The sequence below is a fragment of the Marmota monax genome, unplaced genomic scaffold (genome assembly GCF_021218885.2).
Source record: "Marmota monax isolate L192 unplaced genomic scaffold, Marmota_monax_Labrador192_F-V1.1 WCK01_AAM20220418_F8-fsc00038, whole genome shotgun sequence".
Lineage (NCBI taxonomy): Eukaryota > Metazoa > Chordata > Mammalia > Rodentia > Sciuridae > Marmota > Marmota monax.
The window spans coordinates 6,729,052-6,740,235 of record NW_026692498.1 but is presented as its reverse complement, the minus strand read 5'-3'; the positions used below and the strand labels follow the sequence as shown (position 1 = coordinate 6,740,235).

General features: G+C 53.4%; 1 protein-coding gene across 5 annotated transcripts; it reads right to left on the bottom strand.

Moving 5' to 3' along the window:
• Positions 1–286: 286 nt before the first annotated feature.
• On the bottom strand, positions 287–7,668 carry Gal3st3 (galactose-3-O-sulfotransferase 3). Of its 5 annotated transcripts, none has more exons than XM_046445781.2 (4): positions 7,474–7,668; positions 5,411–5,475; positions 3,836–4,142; positions 287–2,002 (listed from the first exon to the last, which is right to left on the bottom strand). In XM_046445781.2, exons 3-4 carry the CDS (start codon positions 3,958–3,960, stop codon positions 832–834), a joined length of 1,296 nt encoding a protein of 431 aa, XP_046301737.1. In that variant the 5' UTR covers positions 3,961–4,142; positions 5,411–5,475; positions 7,474–7,668; the 3' UTR covers positions 287–831. The 5 variants fall into 5 exon arrangements, with proteins under 5 accessions (XP_046301737.1, XP_046301738.1, XP_046301736.1 ...); XM_046445782.2 differs by having other exon boundaries at positions 3,836–4,139; XM_046445780.2 differs by lacking the exon at positions 5,411–5,475.
• Between the last annotated feature and the right edge of the window lie 3,516 nt (positions 7,669–11,184).

The following is an 11,184-nucleotide window of genomic DNA, read 5'->3' as shown; positions in this document are numbered from 1 at the left end:
CTGGTCACCTGCATCTTCAAGTTACAAATGCTGTTCAGTTAATGATGCCAAATAAACAAAAATGACTGATTTTAAAAATGAGAGGGACTGAGGTGGCTGTGGTCTGTATTGGTGAGCCCAGTCAATCAAAGGGTTGAGGAGAGTTGTGGGCCTTTGGGAGGGGCAACTAGGAGCTTGACTAAGTCTAGGTTCCCATCTTCATGGGGGCCAGTCACAGTACCTCCTAGATATCTGTCTCATACTCAAATATGGGGAATCTGTCTTTCAATGAATGACATACTGCCTACACATTTTAAAGATGTTTTATTTAAAAAAAAGAAAAGAAAAAGAAAAAGAGAAAAACAAACCAACAAAAAGCCCAATCCAGGAACTCTTGGTCCTGGGAGTCTGGGAGCAGCTTAGGTTTGTGGGGAGGGTGGAACCTGGAAGACACACAGTATAGGGGTCTCTGCAGCCCTGGGAAGAGCAAGAACCCAGCCATACTGAGAAACAGCACAGCCATTGCCTGGGGTTCAGCCCCACTCTGGGGCTTGCACTCATCTACTTGGAAAGACAGGTGTGGGGGGGGACCCAGCCCCCAGAAAAAAGTAGGGCCAGGGCTTTGGGACGGACCTTACACCTCTTGTTAAAGTCACCAACCAGCTGGGAAGAAGAGGGTGGCCCAGGGCTCCATCAGGCCTAAAAGGTCGGCTCAGATGGGGAGATGCACCCTCAGTTCGGTGTGAGGCTCAAGCCCCTGGGAAAGAAAGGGCCCTGATGGGGCAGGACCTGGAGGCAGCCTCCTCCTGGGAGGGCAGGGCAGGATGCAGGCTCTGGGAGTCAGCTCACAGCTCAGGAGCCCTGGGGACTTCGGGGGATGGCTCGAATGGGTCTGGGTGGGGGATTGTCCAGGACGGGTTCGGGCCGGGCCCGAGCACCACCACGGCGCTTCTGCTTGCGCAGCAGATAGTTCGAGTACTGCACCTCGGGCATGGCGAGCTTGAGGCAGGCCTCGGTGGCTGGGCCGGCGCCGCCGCCAGGCAGGTCATAGCCCATGATGTCCACCTTGCGGCTGGGCTGCCATGGCTGCAGCTGCTTGGTGCGGATCTGCGCGGCTGGACGCAGCACCGGATCATCGCCGAAGCAACGGCGCAGCAGGCGCTGCCTGGCCTCGCGCAGCTCGCGCGCTTCGCGCTCCACGCATGCGCGGCCGGCATGTGCCACGCGGCGCCAGAAGGTGGCGTTGAAGTGGTCGTAGAGGCTGGCGTCGAGGGCGTTCCAGGCGCGCGCGGCCCGCGCCAGCGCTTCAGGGATGGCAGCCAAGCGCGAGCTGGCAGCGCGTGCGTTGAGCTTGGCATAGAGCACGTCGTCCAGGTCCCAGGCCAGCAGGCGCCGCAGCAGCACGAGTGACTCGTCGAAGTACTCAGCGATCATGACGAGCGAGAAGACCTCCTCCACCTGGCGGATCAGGCCCGCCAGGTAGGCGGCGTCGTCGCGCGGGCTGCGTTCGTTGTCACCGCCCAGGTCGTAGGCCAGCGTGTTGTGCGCGAACATGGCGAAGTGCTCGCCCGCGCGGTAGTAGGCCTCGGGCGTGCGCAGGAAGGCCTCGAGCGACGCGTTGGGCACGCGCCGGAAGGCCGGGCAGTACTGGTTGTAGTAGCTGAAGAGCGACTCGAACATGGCGGCCGGCTCGCGCAGGATGGTGACATAGACGGTGCCGGGCGGCATGAGGCGCTCCAGCTCCGCGCGGTCGAAGCGCAGGTGGCTGGCCAGCACGTGTGGCGGCCGCGTGGCCGGATGCACGAAGTGCGCCGAGAAGTTGCGCGGGTAGCAGAACTGGTGCTCGCAGCTCGGATGCGGCAGGGCCACAGTCAGGTTGTGGCGCTCGGCGAAGCGGAACAGGATGTTCTGCACTGTGGTGCCCGCCGTTTTGTGCGTCTTCAGGAAGGCCACTGTCATATGCTTGGGGCGCGGTGGCGACTCCCGCAGGGGTGGGCAGCTCAGAGGGAATAGCTTAGGGTACCTGCAGGGCCCGGGCATATGTGAGAGGAGGGCTTGCCCGGATGTGCTGCCCAGGCTTTACCCCTGGAGCAGTAGGGGCAGGGGTGCCTTTAAGCTGGGCCCCACGATCCCTGCTGTCCTCCTGATAACCACACCCTTGTGTATTCTCCTCTTGGGGTGACTGGGCTCATCGATGCGCATAACGAATAGAATAGGGCAGAAACTATGGATGTCACCTCTGAGATTATATCAGAGAAAGGCTATGGCTTCCATCTTGATGGTGTTTTCTTTTTCCCCCTCCCACTCTCTCTAAGATAACTCATGTTGGGGGAAGCAAGCTACCACACTGTGCGCAGCCCTATAGGGAGGTAACACGTGGCAACAGACTGCTTGAAGAACTGAAGTCTGCCAAACCATTTGAGTGAGCTTGGAAGGGGATCTCTTCCAGTCAGACCTTCAGATGAGGAGCAGCCCTGGCTAACGCCTTGATTGCACACTCATGGAAGACCTGAACCAGAGGTACCCAGTAAGCTACACCTGGATTCCTGACCCACAGAAACGGAGAGAATAAATGTTGTTTTCAGCTGCTAAGTTTCAAGGTAATTTGTTTATTCAAAAATAGATAATGGGAGCTGGGGTTATAGCTCAGTTGGTAGAGTGCTCACATCGCAGGTGTGAGGCACTGGGTTCGATCCTCAGCACCACATAAAAATAAAACAAAGGGGGGGCTGGGGTTGTGGCTCAGCCATAGAACATTTGCCTAGCACATACGAGGCCCAGGGTTCGATCCTCATGAGCAAATAAAAATAAATAAATAAAGATATTGTGTCCAAATAAATAAATAAATAAAACAAAGGTATTGTGTCCATTTACTATAAAAAATGTTTCCAAAAAATAAATAACGGAAGGGACAAATGCCCTTCAGGATCCTTGAGGAATCCCACTTACAGATGTAGAAACTGAGGACCAGAGGAGAATCTGGAGACAATCACTAAATCCTCTATCTTCTTTCTCATTTTACACTTTAACTGATTCCTCACTTTTTAGGTGGGGGACACCAGGCTTTGTAGCAAGCCATTTGTTATAGGTTCTGTTAAGATCTCTGGAGCCTTAGTCATACATTCAGCATGTTTTTTTTTTGAGCAAAAATCTACTGTGTGCCAGACACTCTTCTATGCTCAAGAAATGCAACAGTCTACGAAACAGATGATACTCCAGCCCTTCATGAAGTGTTCATTTCTGTTCCTCCTTCCTGAAACGAGGGTGTTTGGGATGACTAGTGACCTATAAGGTCCTGCAGGTTTTGATTCACTCACCTGTTTTTTTCTCTGCCATCCTAAGATCACGTAATGAGGGCAGTGTGAAGCAGCTTACAGAACACCATGGAGATTTCCTATCTGTAGCTGCTTTGGTTCAGGATAACGGCTACACACACATAAGACTAGCAAATCATTTGGTTCACACTGTTCATACTCAGCTATCATGCTGTTCCCACAGGGTTTGGGCTGAATTCATATCCTAGCTAACTCTGACTGACTCTATGACTTTGAACAAGTAACAGTCCTTTCAGTGAAGGCCAGTTGTGGATGTAGAGGACATGTATGGAAAGCACTTTCAGAGTAAAGGAGTAAAGATTAACAGAAGGACTCTTCTGTTAGGTAGAAGAATGGGAAGGGGAGCCCCAGTTCTTTTATTTTTGACACAGGGTGTTGCCAAGGGTGGCCTTGAACTTGCAATCCTAACTCAGCATAGCTGGCATTGCTGGCCAGCACCACCATCCCTGATAAACCCCTTCTTAGTGTGAACCCATGTGGCTCTGAGGGAACTTGCCTCCTTTGGGGGCCCACCCACTTACCAGCTGAGCTGCGCCCCCTGGTGGATGAGAAGGCTTACAGTGCTGCACCCCAGTACCAGCAGCAGGATTTTCCTGCGGCTCATGGTCTTGGTGGCCTGCTGCAAGCGCTGCAAGATGGATGGCATGGTGGAGTCCCCAGCCCTTGACCAGCTAGGGCCTCATTAGCCAGGACTCCCTTCACTGGCATTCATGGGGGCTCATGAGGCTCTGGTAGTAGGGCCAGTGTTCCCAAGAAGCCTGGCAGGAGAAGGAGGCAGACAGGTTTGCAGTGGGCAGAGGAGATGGGCTCTAGGCCCTAGCAGGACTGCTGCAAAAGAGAGCTCCAGTGAGTGGGGTGAGCAGCAAGGCCAAGGCAGATCAAATTCCTACCTCCTGTTAACAAGACCCGACCTCCTCACTGTTGGAGATAACCTAGTCTTGGGTGGAATTACAGGGTCTGGTGTGTGGCCAGCTCTTCAGCCTATAGCCACTTCTTACACCTTGTCTCTCCCTCTCCACCTGTCCCTAACTTTTCTTTGTCTCATGGCCATTTGTCTGTCTCTACAACATGTGGCTCAGAACACAGAAGTCTCAGCTTGAGTTTTGCCCTTCTCCAGGACTCCTAGTTTGATTACTTCAGCTGAGGGGTGTGTCTGACCTCGGCAAAGACTAAGCTACTGATCTCCACCTCCTTAAGTCTCAGATCAGTACTGCAGGCTTACTCCCTGCACTCTCCATTACAGACTCTCATTTAATCCTCACTACAGTGCTAATGTAAGTATTATTCCCACTTTAAGGATGAAAAAAGTGAGGTTCTGAGAGGTAATGTCACTTGTGTGTGAGCACATAGCTGGTAACAGCAGAACTGGGATGCTAACCTACTCTTTCTGGCTCCAAAGTATATGCCCTTAGACACTATAATGTGTTGTTTCCATAAAAACTGATTTTTCCATCCCTGCCCTGGTTCTGGCATTTTTGCACACTTCTGACCCTGAGCCCTCCTGGCTGGGCTCCTGCCCTGATGGCTCAGGACCAATAAATCGACGAGGGAAAGTGGGACTTGAATCCTGGAACCCTATTTGGATTCCATCCCCAGACACCTGAAACCCAGGTGGCCCTATCAGCTGACTGCAGTGGAGGTGCCCAGCAAAGGGGATAGGGTGGCAGCCTGGGAGAGGAGAGGGGCATGGGTAGCATAGAAGCGGCTCCTCCTTGTCCCTTTGCTGAGAATCTCTAGCAGGAGGTGAGCCTCCATCCCAGGTGAGGTGCAGGAGTGGGAGGCAGGAAAAAGGCCTGATTTCTGGCCAGTCTACTTTCCCCACCCAAATGCCTTGGCTCAAGGGCAGCGCAGCCCTTGGCAGCTGAGGTGGAAAGTCAGCTTCAGCAGCCATGCCTGACCCCAGGCTAGCGTGGGTCTCTGTCTCACCCCACAGGCCTGTGTCCAGGTTCAGGTTCAGGTTCACCTTCAACACACACCCCTCTCCAAAGGGGAGGGGCAGCCTGAAGCCTTATGGGCATGTGCATGTGTGTGGATCTAGGACACCTGGGTCCCAGGAGGGGTGAGGTAATGAGAAAACCCTTTTGATCACCACCAACCTCCAGGTTCCTGGGCTTGGCTTCCAATCTCCCTGGCCCCCATTAATCCTGGATTAGATTTAAACCTGTTTGGGTGAAAAGATGTCCTGGTTACGCTTCCTCTTCTCTCCAGGCCCCAACACCTGCTTTCTTCCACCAGCCTGTCGACAGACTAATCTGCCTGGAGCTGAGGGGGTGAAAGGTCTAGCTACAAAGGACAACCAAGGGCACAGCAGAGGCAACCCAAGGCCGCCTTTCACTTTTCAGGAATTGCTGGGGCAGAGGAGGGCTGGCTCAGCTGGGTGGGGAAGCCTGCAGGAGGAAGCCTGAGCTCTTCCTGGCCCTCTCCCTGGTCTACACCTTCTCAATGTTACATCCCTGCTTAGAGGACTTGGTGACCAAATGGGGGTTTCTGAAGGAGTGAAATGGAAGTCTATTTCTACCTCTGCTAAACTCACTGAAACCACTCTTATTTCTCAAGGGAGTCTAGGCCTGCCAAGGAGGTCAAGTCTATGGGGAACTATAGCAGGCCTTTCCCTGGCCATACAGAAAGGATGACAGGGGTACCTGGTGTCTCCTCCACTCTACCCCGTGCCTTCCCACACTCCCAACATCTAAACTCTGGGGAACTAGCCAGACCCCAGTTTGAGGCCTTCTTGGGGATGGGACATCATCAGTGCAGGAATTCCCTGGACACCAGCCCCCAGTGATGGGTGCCAGGGTCTGTTTGGCTTCTGTCAATGACAGCTCATCACCTCCAGATACAGCCTGATCTGTTCCTGAGCACCCACCCCCAACCCACGGTTCCAGAGTTCTTCCTGGGACAGTGGGATCATCCTGGCACCAATATCTTCCTCAGCTTGCCCCTCCCCCTCCTATGCTGTGCTGTGATTTGTGCTGCCCTCCCAGAGCGCATGGCACATTTTTCTCGGTGACAGACCTTCAGGTATTTGAAAGCAGGAACCCTGTTTCTGGGTGGGCACTTGGCCAGACAAAACATTCCAGGTCATGAGAGAGGGTGCCACTTGGACATTGGAGGAGGCCTGCCTTGGCTCTGCCTGTTCACTGCAAGATGCCTCTTTTGGAGATGGATTCAGGGCAGTGGGAGCCACAGGGGGCCACTTGCATTGGGTTTCCTTCTGGTGTTGAGGCTGGTGGGTGCAAGTGGATGGTGGTGCTGCTGGACCAGTCTTTAGAGCAGTGAGTGGCCTTGGCTCCTGCTCACAGATGCTTCAAATGACTCCCCAGTCTCCTGGGTGTCTTCTTTATGGAGAGAGAGTGAGGTTCCCTCCACCATCCCAGGCAGGTCAGGGTGCCAACCTCATCAGAATATCAGTGCTAATTTTAGTCAGAACAATCTACCTCAGGCTGCTGCCCAGTTTTGCAAATTGCTTTCTTTTCTCCAGAGAACCAAAGAAGAAATGGTATAGCCTGCCAGAGCTTTGAAAACTGGCCTGGATACCCACCCACTTCCAAATGAGCCCTTTCTGCTCTGTCCCTTCCAAGCTCCAGGGTTGATACTGATACATTTAGAGGAAGGGGTGCTCTGCACTGGACTATTTGGATCTGACCTCCCAAAGACCTGGAAACAACTCCATCCTGACTTGGGGGACGGTTCAGCCCAGTCAGGAGGGAAAGTGACCCAAGGCCCCAGAGAGGAAGGGGAAAGGGCAGCGGAGGGGCAGCACACTGTGGCCCAGGAGATAGAATATCTTTCCACCTCTGTCCTTTTCCTCTCTCCTTCCAGCCTGCACCAGGTCCCCCCAACCCCCTCTCCCTGTCATCCACCCCCGCTGCATCCCTGCCTCTGAATTCCCTTCATCCTTTTTTCTCCATCACTACCTACCCCCACCCCCCTCCCATTCCTCAATTTCATCCCAACCTCTCCCTGAGATCCGGACACCGTAGGGAATAGGCCAGATTCGCTTTCCCACCCGGGGAGAGTGAGGGTACAGCGGGCCCCTCCTTATGCTTCCCGGGGCACTAGGCCCCCAGGACACTCTCCCGCCTCCCCTTCTTCCCCATCCCCTGCGGTCCACTCCCTTGGTCGCCCCTAGCCCCAGGTCGGCCACTGCAGTACTCACGCTGCGCAGGTTGCCTGGGCCTCCGACTCAGGTCGGGGTTGGCCCTGTTCGCGCCGGCCTCTTGTCCTGAAATCTGCACGATCCCAGGGCGCCGGGGGCCCTGAGCGCAGAGTGCCGGTCGCTTGCCTCGTAGCAACTAGATGGGATCAGGTGGCGGCGTCCGCGGCTCGGCTCCTCTCAGCTCTGCTTGCCGCCCGCCCCCATCTCACACCGGAGGCGGGGCGGGGGCGGGGGCGGGGGCCGGGCGGCTCGGAGGAGGGGGAGAGGAGAAGGAGCGGGAAGGGGAGGGGGACCACTGGCTGGCCAGATGCCGGCGAACACACTCTCCGGGTGGCATCTTTGGATCCGGGCATCTTTCACTGACAACCATGCAGAGCTGGATACAAACGTGTTCAGCTTCCTTTTCTCACTCACCAGAAGGGTAAACTGAGGCTAAGAAGGTGTCTGTATACTCTGGAATTCCTGGAAACCACTGGTCAACCTTGGGCTGGGGAACTATAGCAGGCCCACATCTCCTGTGTGGCTTAGAGAGGAGGTACACTCATAAGCACCCACCAGCTCATTCCCTCCTTCTCCCTCCTCTTTCCACCTCTAGTAGAGAAAACAATTCCTATCTGGTCCCCATGCCCTCTCCTTTTCCCTTCCAGCCTGTTTTCCAACCAGCTGAAGCAGCCAGTCTACTCACCCTTTCACTCCTGACCACGGTTTTTATTCAGACTGGGGCCTGTGCCCAGGCACCTTACAACAGGAATACAAGAGCCCTAGCTCAATCTGGTTCTTCTATTATGTCTCAGAATTAAGAAACAGCTCCTCAAGCCCCTTTGCTTCCAGTTCTAAAATGGGGAGCTGTTCTGTTTTCACATGTTTTCTACATGTGAAGGCTCCTTGGGGACTCCTCTTTTTAGCTCCTACTTGTGCAACCTGGGCAGAAGCATCTCCCATGGCCATATCAGACCCCAACTTGGTTTTATGACTGGCATAAACCTCATTTTCCCCTATGTTCTGGGCAAGGATCCTGGAGCAGGAGCAGCCACCCAAAGCTGGAATCAGAAGGGTCTGGATACCCACTTCCAGCACTCAGGCAATAGGTAGGTGTCATGTAAGAATCCTTGTTGAGGAAAAGAAGAGAATGGGGACTCTTGGAGTCAGGAGAACTGTGCATTGCCCTTTTTGGTCCTTGGACACATCAGTTTCTTTCTGTCCCTCAATCTTCTCTTCTGCACAATTTTGGGGGATACTGCTACCCTGTCTGCATGCCAGTACTACTGTAATAAAATGAGGCCCCACTGGGTGTATCCCTTTCTGCTCTAGCTGCTTTAACTTCTCATCCATCAGCTCTTAGATATCCTACCTTAGAGACCCCCATCTCCCTGCCCCCCAAGCACATTCCTTCTCCTGGGGCCTTCAGCCTTAGATGACCTTCGTTGTGTGCTCTGGTTACAGGGAGCAGAAAGAGCCTTCCTTTGGGCAAGGAATGTTCCACCTCAATAACTGACAATCTGAAGGGAAGGCAACCACTGTTCTTCTGTGCTGTCCTTTCTGGGTTTTTCTTCTCCTCTGGGAATGGCAGCAGGAGCCTAGGGTAGTTATAGTGAGGCAAGAGGGAAGAGTGAAGGTTTGGGTAAGAGTAAAGATAATTTCCCAGTCAGGGATAAGACAAGAACCAACTTTTCCTAGCCCAGTTCTTTCTTCTGTCTCTCAAACCTTGCCTTCTCTGCATCCGTTGCTATATTCTTTTTCCCTTTCTTCCCTTACTTTTCTTTTGGGGGCAAATGATGAAATGGAGCTATGTAAGCAGAATTTTAGGGCTCCAGGACTCCAGACAACTAGATTCAGCCACCTATCCCAAAATGCCAACAAAAGACATGAACAGGGGTAAAGGCAGGAAAGGAGCTTTAATCAGTGTGGCGGCAGTAGGAAGGACAGAAAAAGGCCCAGAGACCTAATATCTGTCAGCTGGGGCTACAGAAATCTTGAGGCTTTTTAAAAAAGGGGAACAAAGGCAAGCATAGGGGGGTTGCACTGCTGGGGGATCTGCATAGTTGGCAAAGCAGGTAATCTTGGTCTAGTTGATCATTATCTCAGGACTGGTTCTGCAAAGCTATAAGGGGATGAAGGGAACAAGTTTCCATCATGACTGCTCTTGCTTAGGGGGGCAGTCTCACTTCTGTGTTGGGTAATTGCTCCTGGTTGGTCAGGGATCTCACCATGGGGTGACCTGTCTGAGAGCTCTCTGTTGCTTGTGAATAGTTTTAGTCCCTTGTCATGAAGATGTTTATTGATCAGACCTGTCGCTCCTGAAATCCAAGGTAAGCAGGACAGAACAACTCAGGAGAACTCAGAAGGAAAAAAAAAAAAAAGTAAAAAAGAGTTAGTGGCAACATGGAGGTCAGTGACTGGGCCTGCTTTCAGGTAGAGAAAAGATCTAAAGGGTGTATGTAGGGAAAATTTTGCATTTTTCCTCTCCTTTACTTAATTCACACACACAAACTCAAACCTGCTGTCACTGAGAGGGCAAAGCTAGGTGACAGAGGTTGGGAGAGAAAATGTTGACAGGACAGGGAAAGGTGGAAATTGGGCAGGCAAGGGTCACTTATGGAAGGCACAGGGTCACCAGCTGAAGTCCTGAGTTTATTTTCAAGTAAACAAATATATAATTATTTTTTCTTCGAGGAAAAAAAATGTATATACCCCAGTAATAATTTATGAAGTGCCTTTCGTATACCAGGTATTGCAAGACAGAAAAAGATCAAGTCCCCGATTAGGTTTTTTTGGGGTGAGGTAGGGGAAAAGAGCACAAGAAAGATTTAAAAACAAATGGTGGGCCAGGCGTGGTGGCACACACTTGTAATCCGAGACAGGAGGACTGAAAGTTCGAGGCCTGCCTCAGCAATTTAGCGAGACCTTATCTCAAAGAAAGAGCTGGAGATGTAGCCCGGTGGTAAAAGTGCCGCCCCTCGGTTCAATTCCTAGTAACCAAAGCACCCTCGGTTCAGTCTCCAGTGGCAAACTAAACCAACCAACCAAACGAAAAATCTCCACAACGAATGGTGGAAAACTGAAATGTATTATGGGAGCTCCAAAACAGGAACGTAAAGCGGGAAGAAGGCTTGGCAGAGAAGACGTTCGAGGCTGCTCGAAACGTGGGGAAAAAAAAGGGGGGGGTTTAGTGTCGCTTTTCGTGGGAGCTCAGCCCCCGCAGGCCCGCTTCTCTCCCGGCTCCGATCCCCTTTCAGCCCATTCATCCGTGCCTGCGCCAGGGGTGGGCGGGCAGACAGTTAGACACTGTTTTATCATAGGCATCGGCTTTAATCTCCCGCTGGCGCCCGCAGGGGAAAGTGTCTCGGGACGCCCTGGGGAAGTAAAAGCCCAGGCCTCTCACGCCAGACCCGGGCGTGGGGCCGGAAGACTGACCACGCTGGGGCAGGCAAAACTGCCGAAAGCACGCCCTGGGCCAGGACCAGCACTCCCCGCCGCCCCGCCCGTCGCCCCACAGGGAGTTCCGGAGCTTAGGTTGGCTCGTGGACCCGGAGGCAGCGACCCGCGGACCACAACTCCCAGAAAATTTCGGGACGGGGCCGCCCATGGCCCGGGCGTGGCGAAACACGTCTCCCGGCGGACGGCAGGGGGTGGGCCTCAATCCTAGCTGTCTTCCAACCACGGAGGGGACGTGGCGTACGTCGCTGCCGGAAGTCCCGGGAACTAGGACTC

Coding starts and splice junctions, on each gene's coding strand:
- Gal3st3 (XM_046445781.2), bottom strand. CDS start 3,960: ATGCCATCCATCTTGCAGCGCTTGCAGCAGGCCACCAAGACCATGAGC. Junction 2,003..3,835: donor CAGGGGGCGCAGCTCAGCTG/GTAAGTGGGTGG, acceptor CGGGCCCTGCAG/GTACCCTAAGCTATTCCCTC.